Below are 27,116 nucleotides of genomic sequence, written 5' to 3'. Positions count from 1 at the left end.
GAACAATTTACTGTTATAGTCCAACAACATTTCCATCTTCGTACTCAAGATGAGTCATTTTTTTCTTTAAGTAGTTCAACGTGAGCTCTAGTTCCCACGCGTTTCTTTTAGCATTTCTCTTTAATGCAAGCTGTGCTGTGGTGAAACTGTTGGTCGGGGGAAAAGAAAAGGAGTAGTGGGTTACAGTCCTGGAATGTGCGCGCGCTCCCGATCTCTGCGTTCCCGACTGGAAGTGGCTGACTGCGCGCGCAGCTCGCGGCACACACAGATCTGGAAGTGCAAAGAGAGGAGGCAGGGAAACGCCGCTGGAGCGGGGAATGATGGCGGAGATCGAGAAGGAACAAGTTTGATACCGGAGCAAAACTGGAATCTCGGACGAGCTCTTCGGCTTCTAACTCTGTAACGCAACTAGGTGAGAGGCCGGGAAAGTTGTTGTTTACGTTTTGTTTTCACAGCAGACCGTGTTTGGCCGGTGCGAACTACTTCAACGACTCGTACTTGAAACGCAACAATGAATTGTTTGAAGCTGAGGTACTAACGTTCGGGCTTTATTGAAGTGTTGCTAGACTGAGTTGAACTTTGTGTCGTTCTTTATCTGTGGGTGGAGTTGCCAGTGATATCGACACAGGTTAACCTACCGATTTAAGTACCGCAAATGGTTCTTTTTACTTTCGAGCCCGAGTAGTTTGGCTTAAGTTTAGCTCAAGCTAGGAGTCAAACAACTATTCAGATCCACTCAAACGGTTGTGCACGCGAGCTAACCTTAAAATCAATGTTGAGTTGCACCTGAACCTTTCTGATTTTCGTCTAAAATGTGTTTTTATGTCATGACTAGTGTTCGTTCACAAGGTTGTACGAAGGAACCACCTTCCACCACTTTTCGCGGTTAACAAAAAGTTATTTTAAGAAAAGCACAACTAGTCTAACGTAACTTTTTTTTTAAAGATAAACAGAGCACAAGGACTTAAAAAGACATATGAATTTAGTTGGATTACGACTTTACAGTCTTTCTTCTGAGCTCTGTTGAACATTAAATTTGATTTTATAGTTTTCCAGGTCTGGGTAAGTATAGCAAAAGCGAAAACTGAATATGGATCAAAATACACTGACGTCACTCTCTTAGCAGCAGAGGTGCAAGCCACAAGCAAACCTTACCACCAAGCCAGTTGACATTTAGATGTTTCTTTAAGTAATTTTTTTGTTTATTCTCAGATGAAATAAGAAGTAATTAATTAACTACTTTGCTCTATTTGTTTTCATCTCCTAAAATAAACACTTCCAAAGAACCTGAATGAGATATTTTGATCCATGTGAAAAGCTTGAGTTCCCAAACTTCATATCTTATTCCATTTTCTAAAAGTAGTATGGGACTCTATTTAAATTTTTTAATTGGGTTAATTGCAGGGTATGTAATTTATTGCAGTTCATCACAAGTTAATCAGAACTATATGTCGACAAAATAAGCAGCATTTTCAGTTGTACATCCTTTTTTAGACATTTGAGCTTAACAATTATATTTATCATTCTAATATGCTTGAATTTTCATTTTTATACATCATAAATTTAGTTACAAACAAATTTTGTTTTACTAAATAAAACTCATTCCCTTCATTGTGAAAATAGATGTTAAGAGCTAAAATTAAAAATTGACTCATATTTTGGTATCTGATTTTGTTGAAAAAACTATTGTTTTTCTCATCAATCTAACCTCTGTTTCAAATTTCTTGTCATCAGTAATGGTCCTCTGAATCCTTTTTTGACTCTTAAAAAACAGAATGCAGAAGATCCATTCTGTATCAACTTCATGCTTGACAGCTCCTCTCATTACCTTAGCTATTCAAAATATTAATGGACAGTTAGCAGCCCTAGTTGTGTCTGAGTTAAATTATTGTCATTTTTGAAATTCTTGTTTAATTCCGTGTCATGTCTGTTAATTAATTAAAACGTTAATTTTCTTTTCTTTAGATGACTTCGCTTGAATTGAGAGGACAGTGCTCCAGAAAATCTCTGCCGGACCCATGGAAATGGTTGCCTAAACTCAGATTGTAGTTCTCCATCAAAACATTTGCAAAGCTGATTTGTTTTGGAGTGAAGTTGCAGCGATAAACAACCAAGATGATCAAAACAGAAAACAAAGGAGGGGAGAGGAGCCTTAGAAGCGCGTCCCCTCACAGAAATGCTTACAAGTCTGACTTCCACACCATCAAGTGCTCCTTTGATGGGCCAAAGTCCGAGGATGCCTCAAAAACATTTGCAAACGGATCAAGTGAAAGTCGGGATGAGTCTAGGGGAAGGCCTTTTGGAACCAGAGTGAATAAGATCAAGAACATATTTCTACAAATGGATGGACAGCAACCAGAGTCTCAAGAAGTCAAACAAACTTTAAAGTCTGACGCCCCCCATGGTTCCCCAACAAAGTTGCAGTTTCCAGTCAGCACTCACAGAGTTAATTTAAACAGCGCTTCAAGCCCCGAATCCCACAGTTTAGATAAAACACCCAAGGGGGAAGATGTTGAGATCGACAAAGTGGCTCTGGCGGAGAAGTTTTCTGTGACCAGAAAACTCTTTGAAAGAGGCATCAAGGAGCAGCCAGCAGCTGAAAAACAGTCCCCAAATAGAGTGGTTAATCGTCTGTCCCTCGGAAGTGCCTCGGATGAAGAGAAAAACGCAAGGAGAGCGTCGGGATGCAAAGAGAGTCCTGGCAAATTGGAGCAAACACCCACATCGGCAGCTAAAAGTTGCTCAGATGAGATAGCTGACGGTGAAAAAAGGCATGTGTCTAGAGTGTCGCTGAATGCAGGGCCTTTGTCAAAGAGGTTGGAAAATTATATAGTTGAGAATGACTCAGACGACAACAACACATCTGCTGGGAAAGAAGGAGTGGTGTCTCCTAAACAACACAGCACCACTCAACACATACAGCCTACCGTTGTGTCCAAGGACGTCTCACACAAAACTACTTCTCCTGTCAAAGAAGTCACCGACTCTTCAATTGTTAATAATGTCCTCATCAAAAATAAAGATAGCAAATCTGGATCTTTGGGAACTAAACCGACATTACTGGCTAGTGGTGATGTATCTTCGGCGGCAGATGCCACTCCGAAACTTCGCTCATCAGAGCAAACAACCTCACTTAACCACAGCTACAAGTGCCCCTCACCAGCAGTTGATAGATTTAGTAGGACATCTGTTGGTGAGGGTGGTAAACCATCGAGTTCACCCCCAAGGGATGGGAAACAGCCCTTGCCGTCAGCTGGCGGATTTCTGAACGTAGATCGGAATAAACACCCGGAAAAACCCAAGAGTAACGATGGCCCAGCTCTCAGCCCTACAGGGCCCAAGCCACAAAGCAAGGCTTCATCACCTGACTCCAAAGGGGGAAGCACAGTGCGAGCTGAACTGGTGGTGGTACAGAATGAGTCCTCGGACAGTGAGGACGATGAAATCACTGAAGATAAGCAGAAAGACGAATTCTGTGAAGACCTACAAAGAAGCTTTCCATCAGGACAAAACCTCAACTCTCCTTCTCAAATCTCATCACAAGAGACTACAGAAGAAGCACAAAGGGGGGCAGACACTGTATATGAAGGTAGAGTCCCAGCAGATGACAAGAGATTTGGTTTAGAGAAAAAGGAGGATAACTTAGCTGTGAGTCAGGACACTAATGAAGAGGATGAAGCAGTAGCGGAGGAGGAGGAGGAAGAGGAGGAGGATTCACTAGAGAAGCAAGTAGAGGAGAACATTCTGGATAGAGTCTCTCCAGTGGTGTATGGGATAGAGAACGCAGCATTTGTGGATGATAGAGATGTAGACCAGGTCATCAGGGAAGAAGACGAGGAGGAGGAGGAGGAGGAGAAGGAGGAAGATGATGAGGAGGAGGATGATCAAATCTATGAGAATTATGATGAGTGTTATGAAGTTATTGGTCTCTCGGATGAGGATGAACCTCCCCCAAAAAGGAAAATTAGGTTCTCCACAGATCCCATTTTGGTAAGTGTGTTGTTTACGTGTAAAGCATTGTTATTCAACTCAAATGTAAAATATGTTGTGCAGTATTTTCATCATAAACCACTGTCTCACTGACTCAGCAATGGTGTCTGACCTGGTGTTCCCTGTAGACACAGAACAAATTAGCAGAGGCTGAGAATGAATGCTTTTGTCTGCTATGCTCGCGTCACTCCACAGAAATCTATCATCAGATAAGATCTGTGACTGTTAAGAAAGAAAAAAAAAAAAGGTTTATTTATTCTTGTTGAACAGGAAGGCGGGTGGTTTGACAGCCTACCTCCTTAATCTCATGAGAGCTGTGAGAGGAGTTTGGAGACTAGGCCAATGTAGTAGTAACAGTATTTTTGGAAATAGTGTTGACTTTGCAAAGTTCCTGTGAAATCAGGACTATAACCGGCAAAAGTTGCAGTCAGGGTTTCGTGTGAAGCGTTATGCTGTATTGTAGAAAATCTCGGCCGCTTCTGCGCGAGTGCCCCGAGTGGATGTTTTTCCAAACATGCAAGATTGTCTTGAAGATTTTATTGAAACATTTTTAGTGTGTGTTTCTGACTTCGTAGTTGTTTAAGGAAAAATTTCATATGACGTGACAGAAAAATTGTAATTGTTCAGGGGGTTACAAGGATTCTGTGCATGTTTGTAGCACAAATTGCTTTCTGTCTGAATTTACGTTGCCTTGTTTTCATTTGTTGGTGCTGCTGGTTTGAATTTGTGTAGTATTGATGACAGAAAAAAAGTCTGTTAATAAGCTGTCCATCTTCACAATCTGCTGTAAATGGTGTGCTGTAATTATCTGGCCTCTTTCGTGAAATGCTTAAGGACTACTTCACTGTATTTTTGAAAATTTCTCCCACATACGGTGGGACTTATTCACATAGAAGAGAAATATTACCTGTGACCCCATTAGAGATGGAGCAAATATTCAATTGCAAAATCAGTGTTTGCAGGCACAAAGAACTACTTGGCTGCAGTGCCTGGTAGCCAGTTATATTTTAAGTGCCAGGTGTCACACTCTGCATCCTGATAAATATTTGACCAGTTGGATAGATTCCTGCCTTTGGTTCCTAAACCTGATTCAGATTAGAGACAGATGGCAAAGCTTTCAGGTGATAGAAACTTTATTTTGAGGGAAAGGAAAAGTCCAGGATTGAAGTTGTGTGGATTTACTGCAACAAACATCTTTTTCACACTGTTCAACAATGATTCTTTAATTACATGTTTTTCAAAAATTATGCCCCCTTTGGCTGCTGGTTATGTTTTTGTGCCACAGCTGTCTTGGGTGTTTGGAAGTGAATCATATCCCTTCTATAGCCTTGCTAGAAGTATGTGACTTTCACTGCAGCTCAGTAGATGGAGCTGCAGATAAAATCGGACTGTTTTTAACAACCGGTAACAAAAGAAGAGTCTCTAGTCTCTAACATTCCTGTCCTAAGCCATATCAGAGGATGACAATTTCATATGTGACAGTAGAGCATGCAACACAGTCAATTTTTTATTAGACACGGTTATGTAAATGTCATTTCTTGGTTACCTAACCTTAAGGTTAAATTAAATGAGTGAAAGTGAAGCATACTGATTGTAGTTGAATTATGTGGAACTGAATTGACCTTAATCACACTATTCACCCCTCAAAGACTTTAATTACATCTGATAACCTGCATGACTGCTCTATAGAAGGTTGCTTTGTGTTTAAAGAAGATATGTTCGTTCCACTGATGGAGTAACAACAAGAAATGCCTTGTGTTTTGGAAATGGGTGTGATAAACGCTTTGGATGGATACAAACATCAAGTTTAAATTTATATATATTTATATTTTTTTAGATACTGCAATATCTAACCAACATTAAGATAACAGACGCAAACAAAATAACACTCCCTTGTACCCCAGCACGGTTTGACATGTTTATTCAGGCCTTCAAAATGTGTTGTTATCACAGGGTGTGGATCCCCCTCCCAATTTCCATCCCAACCATCAGGGGTCCTGGGAGAGGGAACCAGAAGATGACCCAGAGTGAAGACAAAAACAGACTGCTGTATGTGACTAAAATTAAACTGGGACATTTAAAAACCTATCCTTCCAGTCTCACATCAGTGCAATAAGCCAGGCAGTTGCCCATTTTTAATTTTAGCTGCTAAAGCTGCTTAATAAATTGAAACATGAAGGTCTTTGCAATTTCAATGTTTTCTGTTTTGCAAAAGATGAATTGGAAGCATGACTTGGTTGGACATCCTCTTTCAAGTGCCAGAGATTTAGGATCTGCCTGCCAACAATATATTTATCCAATTGTATGGTCTCTAACTGCCCTTGGTAAACACCTTATATGTTTGTTGGTGGCTGAGATGCTAAAGCTCACAGAAAATGATGGGAAAATCTTAATGATGGTAAAGTAAGGTAGGAGACTGATAAAGACACGGATGGTTTTCAGACATTTGTCTCTATGACATTTGCGCATAAATCTGGAAACTCCTATTGAGCTCATGCATTTTCTGCCATTGCATTAGTATTTTTGGGACTGCAATAAATATGTTGTTACCAAATCTAATTGCTTTAAGAAATCATAATTTGCTCGAGTGGCAGTGGTAAACGTATAATGCAGAGTGAGAGATTAAGCAATAAAGAGGAAGTACATAATTTAAAATGATGTGAAATATTGTTCCTTTGGTAGCTTGTAAGAGAGGAGACCTTGTGAAGACTTTAAATCCAAACTTTAGTCCTAAATATGCACCAGGTTTGGCTCAAGAGGAGGTGGCAAAAGGTCTGTGTCAAGGGTATTTGCTCTGTTTACATCTCTACCTGTAGCCTGACTAGCTTTCCACTAACAGTACATTCTACTAGATAAGTTGGCACTGGAATTGGATTCATTGGAGCTTTAGCTGACCAGGAGAGAAGAAGTGCTTTGTGCTTGTTGTTCACATCAGAATTGGATCCCTTAGTATCCTAGGTCTTCCTGACAGATGAGATGTCCTGTGTGGAAGAAAGATCCTCTTTGTGAAGGAAAGGAGGGAGTCACTTTCAACATGCAACAGCCGTATCTGGGCTACAAAGGAAAGCTTGGATGAAGACAGTTTCAAGGACAGAAACAGAGTAACTACTGCCAGATGAAGTTAGCATCTGCTGCTCCCCTTGTAAGCAGATCACAGAAAAGCAGAAAGTAACCGCTGCCATAAAAAAAAAGTTTTTTTTTGTCATGCTGATTATCAACAAATGTTAATGTCAGACAGAGATGACCAATGTAAATACAATATGGGCATCACCAGTTTTTATTAGGCGAAGAAAAATGTCGTACCCAACCTATTAGAAACAGTTATTTGCCTTTATCAGTCTGGATAGGGTTACAAAGCCATTTTGTAAAATGTTGGTACTCCAGCAAACCACAGTGACTGCTATCCACAAAGGCATTGGTGAAAATGACCTTTAATTTCTTTAATATGATTCATCTAGAAGGTCACTGAAGAACCCAGAGCATTATTTAAAGTAACAGAAGCTGCAGGTTTCTTGGTTAATTTTAAGTGTTAATGATTACACATTAACCAAAACCTAATGGGGAAAAAAGATCATTAAAGAGCATATCTGTCACATTTGCCAACAATGGTCCCTTACTTCCCCAGTTCATCTTTAACTTTATGACTGTGGTATCTTAAATCATTTAATATCCCAGTCTTAAAGGGATGAGTGCAGCAGGGGAGCTAAGGGTCTTAGACCTGTTAATTAATCTGGTTTAATCTGCAGAAACAAACGTAACAAGGTGGAATAATGTAACAGGCTTATATAAAACACAATGCTAAAGGGCAAATGCAATATTTACTTCTGGAGATTGATTGATGATGTTCATGATCAGACCTATTTCTTCGAGGGATTTTTTTTCTTAAGCAGTTGCAGCACTTAACAGCTCCACAAGAAGTTGTGAAGTTGAGAAAGCAATGTCTTCTAAGTCATTAATTTGAAAGAATACCACCAGGGCCACAGCAAATGTTTTGGACATTTACTTCTGTCATGTCACCCCCCACCTCAAAACATTTCAGGAATGCATGAAATCTATATGGCCGTATTAAAATTGAAATGAGCTTGAATGGTTGTAATCTGGAGCTGAGTGTTTCTCTGTATGTTCCAGTACTGGAAAAAGTCAGAAGTAATAAAATGTGAAGTGTGCCGTGCTGTAGGTGTGTCCTGTTTGGAGGACAGAGAGCGCAGTGCTTTTTAGAGCGCAGTGCTTTTTAGAGCGCAGTGCTTTTTAGAGCACGCTATGTTGTATATCTAAACAGGTTGTCATAGTATTTGTTTCATATTGAACAGAAAGACACTTAAAATGGTAGTCAAGAATAAAGATCAAAACTAATATTTGCACCTGCTGTCTTTGCCCCACCCCCTACAAAAGAACAGGAAGTCCCAACTGTGGTTCAGTCAAGCAACCACCTTCTGTGTTCACTGGAAGCAGGTGTGGTTCAGGAATTTAGTTCATTGCATTATTTGTTTATATTTTACTTATTTCAATGTTTGTTTTGCTCATGCAGGAAGCGTGCACCTTCTATAATCCGATTAACTTCCTGTGCACCTGCATTTTCGTCTTTAAACTGATTTGTGGATGCTTCACCTGTTTCAAAAAGAACAAAGTTTTAAGGCATGTTTTACTTTGTTGTCTTTGCAAAATGCTCTGATTAATATTTTGGCGAGTGAGTCATTTTCAAATGTGCTTTAAATCTTTGTTCTAACGCTATCAAAGCCAATCTGTATTAAAACCACACAAAAATAACGGCTTCCATCTGCAGCTAAATGCCCGCTTTGCTGTCATGGTTTTGTTTTCGTTGCCAAAATGTCTCAAAGAAGATCTGACTTCCCTTCAGCCACCTGGGCTAGTGGGTGACAAGAGAGGGCAGAATACTAATACAGGCAGACCAACGCTGTTCATTAACCCTGTATGTCATGAGGTTAGAGCTTATAGTAAACACTTCGAAAATGTCTCTGATTATTAACCTCTTGCCACTTTCTACTGAAACAACAGATTAATTGTTGAGAGTTTTAGCAGCTTTTGCAAGGACAAAAATAGCCTTTTGTCGGCCATGTTTGGACAAACCTGTTAAACCTGTTCGTGTGCTCCGGTACTTTGGAAATTTGATCCTATCTGCAAATGTGAACTCTGGTTTTGTTTCACTTGACAGTTAAAAAAAAAGCCTAATTTATATAACTGAAAGATTTGTCACTGGCTGAATTTAACCCTTCTACAGACGCACACATACGCTCTTTATTGCATGCAGTGTCATTGTTTTTCTTTTACTGCTCTTCCCTTGTTGTTTTTTCTTTATCTGCTGCATTCGTTGAACCTGTTGAGACGAGGAAATATTGCTACAGTCGGCACATGAATGCAGTGCAGTAACAAAAAATCGGTGCTACGTCATTACATCCATAAAAAGTCTTCGTTGGCGTTATTGAACAGGTACAGTTGTAGAAAACTACGATGCACAAGCTTTGCAAAATTGATACAGAGAAGACAGAGTTATTAATTAGGCATTTTGGAAAACATACCTTCAATTTTCAAATCTGAGTCAGAAGTCTGTCTGCATAGAGTTTGCAGAAAGGCCCGTGAATGTTGGTTCTCTATGGGTACTCTGGCTTCCTTCTGGTATACAAAAACGTTATTTTTAGGTTAATTGATACTCAGGTGTTTGTGTGTATGCGTGTGCGCGCGCGCGCGATTGTGTGTGTGTGTGTGTGTGTGTGTGTGTGTTTGTGCATGTCATCTGTCCTGTGTGTCTTTGTGTTGCCCAGTGATGGACTGGCAACCTGTCAAGGACGAATCCCGCTTCTAGCCCAACGTCGGCTAGAGTTGGGCTGCATTGTAGGTTTCACTGCTAGATTGCAGCATTTGTTTGCAGTGTGTTTCTGTTGCAATTCTTTTTATTATTATTATTATTTTTATTTTTTTTTTATTTTTTGAAGTTTGTAGCGTGTTTCACCTATATGTTTCGTCATTTGCTACGCGTTTGCACCTGTCAACCACGGCATTATTCAGAACCAACAACAATGTCTTCACTAACAATTTGGTCATTTGAGATGCCTGGGATTTCCTCGCACAGTTTATTTATATTTAGATTCACTTGCAATCATGTTGAATGGGCTCCATGGATCAAATTGAAGTGCAGCAGAGTCTTAGTTGTTGCAAAAGAAGTCTTTCTGTTTCTAAAAACAAAGTTCACACGCAAATGGAAAGCCTTTCACAATTATCTTTTGTTTGTATACCTGCTTCCTGAAACAATCTCCGACTTTGTCAGTAAATCATTGTGAACTCAGTCAAGTGTTTATCATTTTAGAGGCATGTGCACAGGAAGTACTAGAGATATAATATGCTCCTTTTCCTGGTGTTTATCCAGGATCTCAACCAGGCTCCAGTTCCTTTTTTTTTTCTTCCCCTGAGTATGCTGTGATCCCTCCTGGCTGCCACTCCTGCTCCAGCTTACCCTCACAGCAGGTTTTAATTTGTTGTCTTTTGGTGGTTCAGTTTACATTACATGCTCCCCAATCCAGTGGACAGCCTTTGTTTTTTTTTTTGCACTGGCAATAAGTTTTCTCTGGTTTGCCTTTCCTCACAGCTGCTGACTCATTTCCCATTCTGGTGTTCTGTAGTATGAGGGGTAATTGGAGGAAAGATGGAAAACGTTTCATTTTGGGTGTGGGCATGGACGTGTCTGTGCGTTAAAACATAACAGAGTCGGCACAGGCTATTAAGACTGTAGAACATGACATATAAAAAAGGCTGAAACCATCAGCAAGTAACTTATTAAAAGCCTCGTGTAAAGGTTTCGTTTAGAATGTAAATTATGCTGTTCGGTATGATCAGTGGTTCCAATGGAAACAGTTGGCTTTTAAATATGGTGTTTGTTTTCTCTGCAGAAAAAGACATATTGGGTGGTTTTAATTTGATCCAGACTGTGCATGTTCTGAACTGGAGATTGGAAAATTTGGCTAGAGTGATCAGAGGGGACACTGACCTTTGTTTAAGGACATTTTTTGCTGGAAAAAGATAGTGAACTTGTGATTGATTTTTCTGTCTTTCTTACCAACAAGGATGTGATTGTGTGATCAGGTTTCAACAAAGAACTTTTTTTTTTCTTTTTCAAAAAGAAGTTTTAGGATTTTATGGCAGCAGGAAAGCCAGAGCTAACTAATCAAGAGAAGATGAGGGGTGAAAGTCAAGATGCTACAAGCTAACGCTAATGACTAGATGCACTGGTGTTATCAGCATTATAATCTTTTACATTTTCAGCTCTTAATTACAAAGTCTAAACTAAATCTTATATTTCTGCCTGATCTAATTCTTAGGATGTTAATGTGAAAATTTACAACTTTTGTCATCAGAGTTGCCTTTAAGTTTCGAAGGTCAACGTAAATAACTTAAATACAGTGAAAATCAGATGAAACAAATTTGTTCTGCTCTTTGTCTGTTGCTTTTAAACCAATTAAAAATCAATGCTATAAATTTGCTTGTGAAATCTCAGCTAAACATGGAATCCAACAAATGGAATCAGCCTACATTACAGACTGGGGGCTGGTGTGTACGTTTTAATCTTTTGAAATAAGTGCAAAAATCATCCAGCACATGCAGTGTTGTAAACGAACATTTATGTCTTCATGCCTGTGTCTACTATTCAGTATAAAATTGTTACAGTGACTTTCTTTGCCAATTAAAATATAGCGCTTGGTGAGTTATTCTGGAAATTTACTGTCTGCACTGCTTTGGGCTGCATCCAATGTCTACATAGTAGGGAGACTGAAGGAGGACGATTGTTTTTTGTTCGTTAATTTCTTAACTGCTGCAGCCTTTTTTCCCACAGTAAAGTAGTTTTTAAGTTTGTGGCAGATTCCTCAGCTGTTTTTATTCTGTCATCATAATCTAATAATGACATCCTAAAAATGATTTGTATTTAAGTCTATCTTAGATATTCAAATTTCTTTTATCTGAGGAATTTAACAATGACAACTCAAAAAACAGAAGAAATTTGTGAAGAGGCAAAAACGTTTTTTTGTAGAACATATTAGAAAGTTTATTTGCATTAGCAAGGAAAAAAAGACACGAGTTACATTGACTGATTAATTAAATGTTGATTTTTGAATGTTTTTTTTTTTGTTTTTCAAATCAAAGCAAAGAACAAGAACATTGTTAGAAGATCCCACTAGTTCAGATTTTTTTGTACAAAGCCAGCAGGTATTATTGGGGCCCTCCGTTCATTTCAATTCAGCGCTGTGCATCTTCTCAATGAATCCAAACCAGTGTCACCTTTGAAACACGTGAAAAAGTCCATTAAGACAGAACAGATTACTGGAATCCAGCTATGGTTGGTGTCACCAGAAGTGCTGGGGCTTCTGTATAGAACCGGTTCAGAAAAGATCCCTGGGCTCTGCTCCTCGGAGTGTCGGTCGTCAACCAGATGCTGAAGATGATTAGCGGTTTATTCTATAATGTAATGTTTTTGTGTGCACATTTGGGTGTTGCTAATCTAATCCAAACAAATGTAACCTGCATGCATTTGAAAACTAAATCTGCGTTATGGAAATCTGATCTCTTTGTTAGGAAACATTTCTAGTTTACAGTTGCGTTCTCTGAGCAAATCTATTGCGTAACATCTTAAGAACTAAAACATAAGCAGGTTAAGTCAGTATGAACATTTCTATACTTTATTTACTTTCAGATCATTTAGATTTTAAAATTAACTCTAAAAAATTCAAAAGATTAAGCTGCTCCGTTTGTTTTTAAGTCGTCTGTTTACTGAGAACTGTCATTCTCCTGTACAAATATTGCAGTCAAATTATCAACATGCTTGCGATGTTTTTGTGACAGAATCATCATGACTTCACCCAGATAAGTAATAGCAATGCTCTAAACAGAAGGGTTTTGTTGACGGTCCTTTGTTGGTTCATCCTTATAATGAGGCATAAGCTCCTCATGGAGTCTGCTAAGCTAATCTACTTTCTCATCAACAGTTCACAGGCTCTGTTCAGGATTTAATTAACTCCTGTCTTGTTTCTAATAAAAAAAATGTTTTTTACACTCCAAAGTGCAACTGCAACATGCTGAATGGGTTTCTGTTTTTTTTGTTGTGTTTTTTTGTGGCATTTTTGGTCATTAGATAATTCCTCTGTAATTTATTGAACAGAAATGTGACACTATTTTTAATTGGCACAAATTAAACTGAATTATTTTTTTTTTTAGAAATTCTAATCTGGTGGTTTTATACCTTTTCTTTATTTATTATAATCAACAATGGAAATGATAAAAAAAAAAACACGTTATTTTCTATAGGTAAAGTAGATTATAAGGACAATAAGGTTTAACCGTCAATACTTATGCGCTTCAACTTGCTTGCTCTACTGGATCACATTGTTTATTCCTACATTCATTTTATAGTTATTTTTAGCTATCAATGAATAACTTGGATAGTTCCAAACCATTATTGTATAATGGTGTATATTTGTTGTCCACATTAATTTTTGTATTTTATTTTATACATTAGTAGCTAAATTTGCTTAATCCATCATCAGAAATCAGGTCTTTTGGCAGTGTATCCAAACTAACAGATGTTTGCAAGGAGCAACTCAAGCAAGGATAATTTTTAAATGACTTATAGCAACTAATTTGATTAGTAATATGCTCAAATTAAACACAAGCTGACATTTTAAAGCATTGCTTTCCTAAAATAACTCAAATCCTCCATGACGAGCATCTTCAGTACTTAGTACAATCCCTTTGCTTTCATGACCTGTTGCAAACATGATTAATCGGTCAGATGCCAGCATCTCGCCCGAGTGCTGCATGTGTGTTTTTCAAATCCTACCAGAGATTTTGGATGACTGTGATGGCCACTCTAGTTGGTTCCAGGACATCTTCTGAAACCAGGCCTTTGTGGACCTGGAAACATGCTTGTGATTGTTCTTTTGTTTGAAGGCCATTTCGCGATTGTTTGTGTTTTCATTGTGGTCTGAAGTCCAGGAAGGATTAGATAAATTATTTAGCTCCTTTCCTGTTGGGTTTCTCAGGAATGAATCTTAAACAGCAACAGGATTATATGTGTAAGCTATGGCTTCTGTAGCACTCTGAAAAATCAACAATGCCAAATATGTTTATGTTAAAGACTGTGTGTTTTTCCCTTTGCAAGCCCCTTGGCCCTCCAAGTGCATAGAACATGTGCAGAAACAATGTGATCCTGCAGGATTGGGCCTGTGATGAGAGCATACTCAGCAGACAGACTTCTGAGACTTTGAATGCAGGAACAGCTTGGTCTTATGTCAATCATTGTGACTTGGATAAATGTTTTGTTTATAATAAACAATCTTTAGGAATCTAATTATCATCAAAATGTATATTTTTTCTTTTACATATATCCAGTTTATTTTCACTGAGAGGAATATTTGTCATATATCTTTGCTTGATTACCTCTCCACAGCTGTGTCCCACTTTCCGCAGTACCTCATGATCATCACTACTGCATGTCTGTTCTTTGTAATTGCAACCAGAAAAGTCTTTCTGAGATGCATCCAGCGCTTTGAGAAACCCGCCTGCAAATTTCACAACTCCTGACATCTCTGCAGCATATCGTTAGGGAATTCTTTTCATGCTTTAGTGTCATTACATCTGCCAAATATGTGAAGCGGCCGTCTCAACAGACAGATGAGTAAAAATTAGGCATCTTTATATATATATTCAAAAAAAAAAGAGAGGGGATTTCAGTGTTGGTGGTCCAAAATCATTATCCATCTATCAGCATTAAAGCAAAGTAGCTCATTTTTCTATAAGAGCTTAAATTGTGAGTGTCATCACACCATTCTTAAGAAAAGCAAAAAACAACAACAAAAAAAAAAAACCCAATGCATCCTCCTTGCTTCACTGAAAAAGGAATGCTTAAAAATTGAAGCCATCCAAATAACCTATTTTTAATATTTTGCCCAGGTCTTCAGCACCTTCTCCAATGAGGATTACGATCGGCGCAATGATGATGTGGACCCTATTGCAGCATCTGCAGAATATGAGCTGGAAAAGAGAGTGGAAAAAATGGACGTGTTTCCTGTGGAAATTCAAAAGGGTGAGTCACAAAAGGAAGTTTTTAGTGTATTAAGCAAGTTAATTCAAGAGGAACGTGTAAGGAAAGTGACATTCAGATTGTTCTCCAACCTTCCACCTACGGCAACGTCACTCTCACCGCAGAGGAGAGCAGCTACGGTAGAACATGGATTTACAAGTATTTTAAAAACAAGACCGTACAATTAATAGAGAGTTTAAGCAGACCTTAGCATCTGGTACCAACTGTTTGGATAACATTACTAAAACACCAGTAACTTTGAACCTCAATTAAAGCCTCCCAGTATTTTTTAAATGTCCCATAACGGAGAGGTTGAAAAGCCAAAAGGAAACAATAAGCTACGTCAGTGATTTGCAGCATGAATTAACCACAAACGTATCTCCACATGACAGGAAAAAATGTTTTCCTTTTTATTAGCTTCTTATCTCTCTTTTCTGTGACTCTGTTTTAAACACAAACATCCATCATTAAGTCTTCATCCCTCCATATGATTTATGTAATTTATTTATGTAATTTTTAGCATGCTTTACTCACCAAGAGTTAAAACATCAGGTTTATTTTTACCTTAAGCCAAATGTTAGGCATTTTCAATTTTTAATAAAACTGTGTAATTCAGCTTATTTGTCCGTTCTTCCTGTCTGTCCTTTTACATCAATATTTTTGTTTGCCAGCAGGAGACAATGGGCTTGGGATCAGTATCATAGGAATGGGAGTGGGAGCTGACCAGGGTTTGGAGAAACTCGGTATTTTTGTGAAAACTGTAACTGAGAATGGAGCAACTGAGAAAGATGGACGGTAAGTCAATTCTGCGGTAGTTAGACCCGTCACAATACGTTCTTCCCTTTTTTTTTTTCTATTATCTGAATTATAACACGGTGAAAAACGTTTCCATGTTTAACGTAAGAGACATGGAAAAGAAACAATCCCATTATTAGAAGCTGTCTCAAAAGAAAGTAAGAGAAAATAGTTGTTTAATCCTGTCTTTTGAAGCACATTTAATATATTCTGTTTCATGTTGAAGGTCTGTGCAAAACCCTACAAGAGCGGCGTGCTTTAAAGTCCTCCTCACAGATTTAACTTCCTCTTGCTGTAGGATACAGGTGAATGACCAGATAGTAGAGGTGGATGGGACCAGCCTGGTGGGAGTCACCCAGCTGTTTGCTGCAACTGTCCTGAAGAACACCAAAGGCACAGTGAGGTCAGTTTAACTCCTCTGCCCTCAGAACAACCTCAATCTAAATATCCAGCTGGCTGCCAAACTGTGTTGCTGTTATCCCACTATAATTAAATAAGCTGGTTGAGAAACTTTTCTTTCGTGAGAGTTTAGACGGGAGGCCAAGGTTCAGTTGTATTATGGTAATGATTTATAGGCAAATTTAACTCCCCTGCATTACAAAGTGAGTTCAAAAACACATTTCTAGTTTGCATACTTTAGTGTCAAAGACACAAAACGTTGTGTTGTAGGGTATCCAAAGCAACATGTACAATACTACATTGTATAGTATGCTTGTTTCTATAAAAAAAAACAAAAAAAAACAGGTTTCTGATTGGTCGAGAGAAGCCGGGAACTCAGAGCGAGGTGGCCCGCCTCATTAGTGAGACACTGGAGCAGGAGAGGAACCAGCAGCAACACCTGGATGACCCTTACGACCACTCTACAGAGGAGGTAAGTCAGCTTCACAGTGACCCTTAAGCTGGTCGTTTAGTGCTTTGTATGAAAAAACCCCCAAAATGTTTACAACAGTAAATCCTGTAATCATAATAATGCAGTAATGACATTTGCGCAGCATTAGCCATTTTACCGCTACCACACCAATCCCCCCCTGGATCATCCAGGAAATTAGCAGCTGCCTATGAGTAAGCCATGTGTCACAACTCTGCTGTTGGAAAATGTTCATTCAGCTGCCATCTGTCCATCAGAGTTGGGAAATGTTTGTTTTCTGAAGTTCAAGCCACCACAGGAGCCTAATTTTGCAACATTGAGACTATCCAGAGATTAAACGGGCTTTTTTAGAGCAGAGAAAGACAAACTTACAAAGGTGTGTGGCTGTGCAAAGAGTGTGGTCATAGTCTTATCTATTGAGTGGGTTGCTCATGTTTGCCTTTATTGTCATGAACATGCTCAGCCAAGCCCCTGAAGTGACTCCTGCGGACTAATCCAATGTTGTTTCCTCCAGGCAAGGGGTAAACCCTGGGAGTATTGCTGTACCAATGTTCAATGTGTATGAGATCATCAAGGTGTGTTTGAGCTCACAGTGAGCGATATCTTTCAGGAGGAGAGGTATGAGGACGAGGACGACGACGTCATAGAAGAAAGAATCCTTGGGTCCAATTTCTCTCCAGGGAGAAACGTGGAGGTGTTGGAGCTGCCGGACTCAGAGGCCTTGTTCATGCCGACGGACATGAACAGCTCTCAGATGGCCTTCAAGTTCAAAGAGGTACACCAAATGTCTTCTCTGTTCATAAATGTTTAAACTTCTTCTTGCTGATACAGTATCTGATTTATTAGATGGAACAAACTATCTAATTTTAATCATATCTAATAGCTGCAACTGAAGCACAGCGTTGCTACAGATGAAATACATCAACTGAAGGAAAAGGTAGGATGAGAAAAAAAAATTACATATCTTGTTTAAAATTATACACATGACAAATATTAGAAAAACTGCAATCCCATGCAAAAGTAGTCACACTCTGAAACATTGTAAATTCTGTGGCAACCACAAACTTCAGGATACGTCATTCGGGTTTTATGTGATGGACCAGCACAAAGAAGAACATAGTTGTGAAGTGGAAGGACAACGGTTCATGATTTCTAACGTTTCCTTGAAAAATAAGTCCAGGATTCATCAATAAGTCAATACTTTGTAGAAGCACATTTTGCTGCAATTAAAGCTGCATATTTTTGATATTGTGCTCCTCCTAGCTTTACTTATACCACTGTTATTGTCAGTTTTGCAAAATAGTTCATTGTCAATGAGATTTTATGAAGAGTACCTGTGAACATTGGTTTTCAGGTCTTACTACAGATTTTCATTTGTTAGGATAAACTTTGTCTGGACTATTGTAACATGTTTATTTGAAGCCATTTCACTGTTGCTCCGGCTGTATGTTTAGTTTCTTTGTCCTGCTGAAGCTCTGCTTTATTCTCAAGTCTGTAGCAGGCTCTAGCAGATTATGTGGGATTTCCCCGTGTTACATCCGTCTTGCAATCAAGTCTGACTGGTAAACGGTAGCATGATACTTCCACACTCTTATTTCATTGTGAGGACGGTGTGGTCAGGGAGATATGCGGTGTAACCTTCCATCACAAATAGTTTAACTTTGGTCACTTTTGGCCAGACGACCTTTTTCCAATGTTTGTTCTTCTGCATGACTTGTGGAAAAATGCTCACAGGTTTTCTTATGATTTTTTTCTGTTGACTGATTCTTCGTGGATCTCTGCAGCTCCTCCAGCGTTACCATGGACCTCTGAGCTACTTCTCTGGTTATTCCTTATTAGCCTCGTCATGCTGGGTGTTTATATTTCATGCAACTTCATTACTTTGCGTCAATCCATCACATAAAATCCCAGTAAAATAAATCGAAGTTTTTGGTTGTAAAATGACTAAATGTATCCAGGTTCAAGGAATATGAATATATTTACCAGGTGGTGAATGTAGTGGCTGTAGACAGTAATTAGACTGTGCATGTATATAGAACAGTCTTTGTATTTTTAAATAATTGTTTCACCTATAATTGAATTGTTTCCCCTATGTTAGTATTTAGCTTTAAATTAAAATGCACAGTTGGCGCCACAGCTAGAAGAAAACCAACATTTCTGTGAACGTGTGGTACAAGATTGTGTTTTTGTTGCAGCTAAGCAAATCAGAGGAGGACAAATCTTTGTGGGAAGAAAGGCAATCTGCACTGGAACAAAAAATTGAGGAGAGCAACGACAAAATCCTAAAGCTGGAGAATTACTGGCTGGAAGCCCAGGCTGTGTGCAAGAGTGTGAATGAACAATTAGCCGAGAATCAGGCTCAGTATGAGGCCCTGGACAAGAAGTACAACAAGGCCAAGAAACTGATCAAAGACTACCAACAAAAGTGAGTTTAATTTCTTTTTTCAGCTAAGATTGTGATTTTTTTAAAAAGTGTTTTTAGTAACAATCAACTGAAAGCATTATGTCATTACCAAAAAAAAAAAAGCAAAATTTTTCATATCCCCAACAGAGAGATAGATTTTGTGAAGAAAGAGGAGGAGCTGAAAAAGACTCTGGACGAAAAAGACAAATGGTACAAGGAGCAGCTGGAGAGCCTGCAGAACAGGGTAAGAATCCGGGTCAGACAGTGAAAGCTTCTACACCTGCTAACCTGCTGCTGTCACTGAAATAAACATGGCCATGACGTTTTCTGTCCACAGATTGCTGCCCTGGAGTCCAGAGGGGCTTCAGCTGTGGAGAGTCAGAGCGGTCTGGACTCTGAGGACAGACTCGGCAGCCAAGACTCGGTCAACAACTCACAATCCATTGACTCTCTCTTAGGTATATAGTGCACGCTATGGTTAAAATCCCAAAAAAACATAAATTTGTGAAGGTGAACCCCCTTCTTTAGCAAGCACCGCTTATTTTTCTGTTGAAGATCAAGACTGGACCGAAGTGGTCCCTGAAACTACGCGCCTGGACACCAGCGCTCAGAAGGCCAAGTGCCGGTTGGCTCAGATGAGCCGGCGCCAGGCTCCAACTCGAAGCAAACTAAAGGAAGGCCTGGCTGAACCCGCTCATCATTCTCAGGTCTGAAACTCTGAAGCCCCTCTGTTCTGCTTTAGTGTATGGTGCAGCATGCTCACTATGGAGGTAGGGTTATGTGTCATAACTGGCAGGATGGACTGCAGATTTGATCAACTGTTGTGATATTTGAGTTTGTTATCATTCTCTAAATGTACAGACGTGTTCTGAAAGACAGTAGAATCCTTTCCTAACTCAGTTTGAAGACGATAGCATAACGTTGAAACACAGCTAACCAGAGGTTTCTTCTGCATAAATAGCTTTTATTCTCCCTTCCTTGCATTGTCCTTGTAAATAATTAACTCGGTCCCTGCAGGAAACTGAAGAAGAGGACGAGCAGGAGGAGCAGGAATCTGCCGGGAGGCGGCAGTCCACCCAGGAAAGCCCAGCGCTCCCTGTCGACATCTGCCACCCTGGAAATGGACAGAAAGACGATCCGGGCGAGACCGGAGATACTTCCAAAAGCAAATTGGAGATGTCCAGCAGTCCATCTTTGTCCCCGTCACTGGGGGACAGTGCTGAATGCTGTAGCAATCCTTCATTGTCTTCTCCAAAACACACGTCCTCACCACACTCTCCTCCGGGTTTGATGCGCAACGTGAAGAAGAGAGAGTCCAAAGGCAAAGGGAAAGAACTCAAAGGTACGCAGGAACCTGATTTGATGTCTGCAACAGCAAAGGCTTTTTCTTCTCGCTAATCTCTGCTTTGTTACAGAGGATTTGAGTGAGTCTTCTACAGCAGTAAAACCTAAAAGGCGATTTCCAGATTTTGGGCAAGTATCCGAATTATTCACTGATCATTTGCAGCCAAGATCTCACCTTCTTAAAAAAAAATTAAACACATATCCCTAATGATCAAAACAGAGGCCTTCGGAAGTCAGGCGGCAAAGGGAAAAAAGACAAAGAGAAAGAGGCCCTGAGAGCTTCTTTGGACAGCAGGTATTACTCTGCTAATATTCTATATTTTCTTAATGTTAAGATGTTTTCTAATTTACGCCTAGCATCCAAATTCTTTCAAATTGATAAAATGTCAATGAAAAGTCAACTTCTACTTGTTTCAGCAATTCTGTTCCAAAAGTGAAAGTAATGTATTATTTAGAATAAGCACAAACACATTTCTGTTGATTTAGAAGGTCTAAGTTAGTAAAAACCTTAAATGTTTTTCATCAAATTAAAATATTAGATAAGAGTAATAAAACAGTATTTTAAGAAATGCTACATTCTAGTCTTTGAGATGCACAATATGCAATATCAGACGCCAAGTCCATTCAAGAGTTTGCAGGAGAGGTTCTGAAGTTTCCGGTCCTGGTCCTGCTCTTGGTTCTGTGTTTTATCAAGTCCAAGTTTGTTGGAGATGCTGAGTTCATCTCCTACCTGGTTATTCTCCCAGAGGCTGGGAAACTGGGCTTCCTTAATGCCTCAGCAACAGTCTGATCATCTTTATGCATTCACTGCATTGATAGATGGATTCATGCAAAAAAAAAAAGCACACTTTCAGTAGGCAAAACCTTTTATTAATTTTGCTATTAGTTTCAAACATAAACACTTGAAGTGTATCACTCTGTTGCAATTTCTACATTTTCAGTGATAACCTTGGTACAAACTTGAGGGTGATATATTTTAGGCTTGTTGCCATAGCAGCTGAATAGCTGAGGCTTTGAAGCAGAGAAATATTGTAGCTTTTGTCTTTTTTGATGTCGGAGTAGCAGAACTCTGCATCTCACTGCTGATCTGATGTCCAGGGGGTCTGCAGAGCTACTAGAGGAATCTGGAGGGAACCTGTCTCCTGCAGAGTCCATGACCTCTGTCCCCACTTGTATGCCTTTCTCCTGGTTTGGAGACAAAGACAGGGACAGAGACAGAGACAGAGAGCCGTCCTCGTCCAACAGCAGCCTGCCATACGCTGCAAACGAAACCAGCAGTGAGCAAAGCCAGGATCGTAAAACTAAGGTAGACAACTGTTTTGTGAATTTATTTAGATAAATTGTAGGCACCTCATTTTTATTTAAATTGTCTTTAATGTCTCGTCCTGTCACTCAGTCTCTAAATATTGTGTGGAAAACTATTCCAAATAGCCAGGATGAACTTCCTTCTTGACTTCCTTAGGCAAAATGTTTGGATCTGTAGAGAATGTGGTAACTCTGTTCTGGTTGGGTCCTGTGGTGTTTTTCCATCACGTGGTACTCTGCAGCTCCTCATCAATAGTTAGGCATAACATTTTGTGTATTCGGTAATTTAGATGTTTCAACTCGTTTTACTTGGTCACTGCGGGGAAAGTGGTTACAGCATCCAGCTGTTCGTATTAGAAATATTACAGCCTGAATCTGCAGTGATGCTGCAAATCTACCGAGTGGAAAGCCTGACTGTCACCCAGGCTTTAGTGGGCTGCTGTTCCCACAATTCCCTTTTAATGAGTTCAAGACACGAGCTGAAGCTTTGGCTTCACTTTTCGAAGAAATGACTGATTTTGTGGCTGTTTTCTTACTTTACTGCTTTGCTTTCTGACAAGTCTCCATTGACCATGTTTCTTTAAACAGACAAACCTCTCCTGGTCCTCTTTATTCAGTCGCTCTTTAGATTTGGTACAGTATACACGTTTTATTATTCCTTTGACTCTAGATCACAGTCAGTAGTGTATTACTAACCGTTCCAGTCCTACATCCCTGGAATAATTCACTACTTGTTTTGTAGTGGGTATGTGGTAAAGTTTTAACTTCTAATTTTACCCGTTTTTTTCCCCTTTTACATTTACCTTAAGAAAGAATTTAGGCTGGTTGGAGAACAAACAACCCATGGGTAATTTTCTAGACTTTACGGCTAATTGGAAAATGCTCTTAAGAGTTTTATGTGTAAATAAATATAAAGCGTTTGACTTCTGCCTAACTTGGTGTGTGTCATTTGAGTTTATGCGTTTATTATTTTAATGAGTCACTTTGATTAAATCAGACAGCCTGCCAGTTTAGATGCTGTTTTCTTTCCTCCAAGCTCAGCAGCAGTCTCCTTGTAAAAGTATTCACACCCTTTAATCTTTTTCTTTCTTCATGTTGGAGTCATAAACTTGGACTGTTTTTTTGAGGCTACATACACACTGTGCTGAAAATCGAACACACTTCACACTGACCACGCCTTTACCCACAGTGAAACATGGTGGTGGCAGTAATATACTGTGGGCAAGCTGCAGGACAGCTGGTTGGAGTTTGTGATGACGGATGGAGATTAATACAAGGCAGTGTTTGGGTGAAAGTTCACCTTCAAGCAGGACCAGCAGCCCAAACACAGTGCCAGTAGAATAGTTTAGAGCAAAGTATGTTCCTGCGTTAGAATGTCCTAGTCAAAGTTCAATCCTAAATCTTTAGACTTAATAATTATGCTCTACAACAGATCTCTCCACTTGATCTATATAACAAATAGTAGGCTAACCATTTAGTCTCTAGATGAGAGGTCCCAAAAGACTTGAAGCTGTCCACACATTTTAGGTTAATATTTGTAAAAAAAAAAAAAAAAATTGAGAGCCATATATATTACTTTGCTATTTTACAATAACGGGCTTTTCTGTTAGCTTCTCAAATAAAATGCTAATGAAATGCATAAACGATTGTGGTTGCAACAGAGTAAAATGTGGAGACATTAAAGGGGTGTGAATACTTCTGCAAGGCTCCATGTAACAAGTCAAACGTATAAACATTTATGAAATACCTTCAGAGAAAACATTACCTCATACCTGGAGTTAGTGTTTGTTTTTGTTGTGTTTTGTTTTGTTTTTTTGGTGGGGGCGGGGACAGTTTCTCAGTAGAAATGGCCTCCTTGTAGTTTAGCGTGTCATCATGTAGTTTGGGTGGTGGACTGTTTGTAGTTTGTAGGATCTGACCTTTCTTCCCCTCACATGTTTAAGGTCACAGTCATGACTCTGCTGTGTAATCAGTATTAACTGCCACCACTGTAATTACTTTTAATCCCCATGAAAACATCCCTTCCCTCAGCTGTCGTCCTGAACAGAAACTGGTGTTTTGGTTGATGTTGCTTTAGTAAATGCGTTCCTTCTTTCCCATTGTTCCAGAGTTTTTCAGTCATAGATGATTCTAGCCCTGCCAGCCCCAGTTCAGACATCTCTGGGTTTGTCGCTGAACCCAATCTGTCTGGGCGCTCACACACTTTAATCTTCTCTTCCAGCGAGGTGAGTGCTCTCCTTGTTGTTGTGGTCACAAAAGCTGTGTGGGGACGCCCTGATGCAACTGAAAGGGGACATTCTCAAGCATGCCCTTTGAGCCTCGCCCCCTTTCATAGCACAGATTAAACCGTGAATGGACAGAGACAATATGAGCGCTGCATGTCTGTGTGTTAAAGCCGGTTTGTTTTGTGTTGCCGCAAGTCACGTGGCTTAGCTTTTTCTTAAGTTGGCTATGATTTGGATGGTGCATACTTATGCTTTATCGTGGCTGTGTCCTGTTTTTTCCTGTTTGCTTAGTGATGTTTCTTTCACCTTCTAATCTGATACAGTTCGTCTCTGCAGCTCAGTGTGAAACCGTCTGTACACGCTGCAGAGTTTGGGGGGTGTTTTTCTAGGAATGCACGCTTGTTTTTCTGTGTACTAGCTTGGGGAATGTTTATCAGCTTTTACATGTTGTAGTTTACTCGTTTTTAGAGATTTTAGGAAAGTTAAAATTTGCTTTGCAGCATTTCTGACCCTTCAGTAGAAAGGTAAAGATTTTACTCTCCTTTCTCAACATACTTAAAGTCCCGTTGAAACAGCTATCACATTGCTTGCATTGACCTGTTGTTAATATTGATCAGCACTCTCACAGAAATAGTTATAGTGCCATATCATGTGGCTGCTGAACCAAGTTGGGGGGGGGGAAATCAGTAGGGGTGCACCGATTTGAATCTTAAACACTGATGTCATCTACTACAGCAAAGGTCTAAAAATCAAGCAAAGGTCTAAAAATCAAGCACAGTCTTTTTTCCTCTGCAGTGAGATAGATTTGACTGATAGACCGGCCCACCAGGTCATTTATACACGTTTGCAGCTAAAAACAATTTTAAAAATCGGGGATCGGCCAAAAAAATCTGCAATCGATGCACTCCTATAAATCAATTCCAAGTTTTGGTCAGAAATTTAAATAAACTCAGTCACGTTGAAAAATACGTTGATTTGGACCTTTTTTGATATGACATTTAGAGTTCAAGGAAGTGTTCTTTAAAGTTCAAGGGCATGTCCTTGAACTTTAAAAACAGGAATTTGGGATGATGTGAATTTACTGTGAAATTTTTAAATTACTCTGATAAACATGAAGAGAAAATTATGCATGCAGACTGAAATTGTCTACACATAGTTACAGAGAAAGTACAACATTTTAATTTAACCATCAATAAACTGGTTTAAGTTTGACTGAAAATGTAACCTCACCAAAAGAAATTGAAGTCATTTCAATTTGTTCATTTTCATGTTGGAACAACCAGTTTTGTCTACCATGCTTAGTGCTCCTATGTGCAAAACATGAACACAGTCGTTTTTTTTCCAACAGCACAATGATCCTAAATGCACATCAAATCAAAACTTACACTGGAGCCTGTTTCATATCATTTTAATCCGGTTTTTGGATTAGAAAAAATTCACAGTTTAAACTTGCACACCCAGATCATGTTTTTAAACTTCACTGTAGTTGTTTGTTGTTAATATCCCACCATGGGAAAAAAATGCTGAGAAATCAGGGACTATGATGAGTATATGCAAACATAAAAAACAAAATTTTTATGCAATGGAAATAGTATAATCTGTAGGAGGAAACAAAAATAGTGCTGACAGCCTCCAGGTGCCCAACTTTTAGATTTGGTTTTCAAATTCATTTAAATTAATGAAAACATTTTGCCTGAAAGCAAATAAACAATGGATTAAAAGCAGCAGTATTTATATTTTTACTTCCATCTATAATATCTGTTTTCTTTACAGACGTTGGATGATGAACCAGTCCCAGCTGGGAAAGAGTATCAGTGGCAGAATCGGCCCATCTCCGACTGGACCAATCAGCAGGTCTGTCACTGGCTAATGGGCATGAACATGGATCAGTACACATCTGAATTCACCGCAAAGGGAATCGATGGCCAGCAGCTGCTGCACTTAGACAGCGACAAACTGAAGGTAGAACAAATGCACTTTCAAAATATTCCAGTAAAACCAAGATACAGCATCACTTNTCGGCTAGAGTTGGGCTGCATTGTAGGTTTCACTGCTAGATTGCAGCATTTGTTTGCAGTGTGTTTCTGTTGCAATTCTTTTTATTATTATTATTATTTTTATTTTTTTTTTATTTTTTGAAGTTTGTAGCGTGTTTCACCTATATGTTTCGTCATTTGCTACGCGTTTGCACCTGTCAACCACGGCATTATTCAGAACCAACAACAATGTCTTCACTAACAATTTGGTCATTTGAGATGCCTGGGATTTCCTCGCACAGTTTATTTATATTTAGATTCACTTGCAATCATGTTGAATGGGCTCCATGGATCAAATTGAAGTGCAGCAGACAGAGCAAGTCTTAGTTGTTGCAAAAGAAGTCTTTCTGTTTCTAAAAACAAAGTTCACACGCAAATGGAAAGCCTTTCACAATTATCTTTTGTTTGTATACCTGCTTCCTGAAACAATCTCCGACTTTGTCAGTAAATCATTGTGAACTCAGTCAAGTGTTTATCATTTTAGAGGCATGTGCACAGGAAGTACTAGAGATATAATATGCTCCTTTTCCTGGTGTTTATCCAGGATCTCAACCAGGCTCCAGTTCCTTTTTTTTTTCTTCCCCTGAGTATGCTGTGATCCCTCCTGGCTGCCACTCCTGCTCCAGCTTACCCTCACAGCAGGTTTTAATTTGTTGTCTTTTGGTGGTTCAGTTTACATTACATGCTCCCCAATCCAGTGGACAGCCTTTGTTTTTTTTTTTGCACTGGCAATAAGTTTTCTCTGGTTTGCCTTTCCTCACAGCTGCTGACTCATTTCCCATTCTGGTGTTCTGTAGTATGAGGGGTAATTGGAGGAAAGATGGAAAACGTTTCATTTTGGGTGTGGGCATGGACGTGTCTGTGCGTTAAAACATAACAGAGTCGGCACAGGCTATTAAGACTGTAGAACATGAAATATAAAAAAGGCTGAAACCATCAGCAAGTAACTTATTAAAAGCCTCGTGTAAAGGTTTCGTTTAGAATGTAAATTATGCTGTTCGGTATGATCAGTGGTTCCAATGGAAACAGTTGGCTTTTAAATATGGTGTTTGTTTTCTCTGCAGAA

The 27,116-nt window shown here is 39.2% G+C and overlaps 1 protein-coding gene across 1 annotated transcript; it reads left to right on the top strand.

The window, feature by feature from the left end:
- The first annotated feature begins 222 nt into the window (after positions 1–222).
- On the top strand, positions 223–26,859 carry ppp1r9ala (protein phosphatase 1 regulatory subunit 9A-like A). The gene is made up of 20 exons (XM_007546625.2): positions 223–412; positions 1,966–3,990; positions 14,944–15,076; positions 15,748–15,868; positions 16,167–16,271; positions 16,613–16,739; positions 17,347–17,511; positions 17,620–17,673; positions 18,932–19,161; positions 19,288–19,384; positions 19,478–19,598; positions 19,696–19,847; positions 20,158–20,482; positions 20,556–20,613; positions 20,705–20,779; positions 21,583–21,790; positions 22,378–22,422; positions 23,898–24,014; positions 25,788–26,054; positions 26,848–26,859. The coding sequence occupies exons 2-20, from the start codon at positions 2,116–2,118 to the stop codon at positions 26,857–26,859; spliced, it is 4,287 nt and encodes a 1,428-aa protein (XP_007546687.1). The 5' UTR covers positions 223–412; positions 1,966–2,115.
- Positions 26,860–27,116: the final 257 nt, after the last annotated feature.

The sequence above is a fragment of the Poecilia formosa genome, unplaced genomic scaffold, assembly GCF_000485575.1.
Source record: "Poecilia formosa unplaced genomic scaffold, Poecilia_formosa-5.1.2 Scaffold16, whole genome shotgun sequence".
Classification (NCBI taxonomy): domain Eukaryota; kingdom Metazoa; phylum Chordata; class Actinopteri; order Cyprinodontiformes; family Poeciliidae; genus Poecilia; species Poecilia formosa.
The sequence above is the reverse complement of the archived record's forward strand: the minus strand, read 5'-3'. Positions and strand labels throughout refer to the sequence as shown.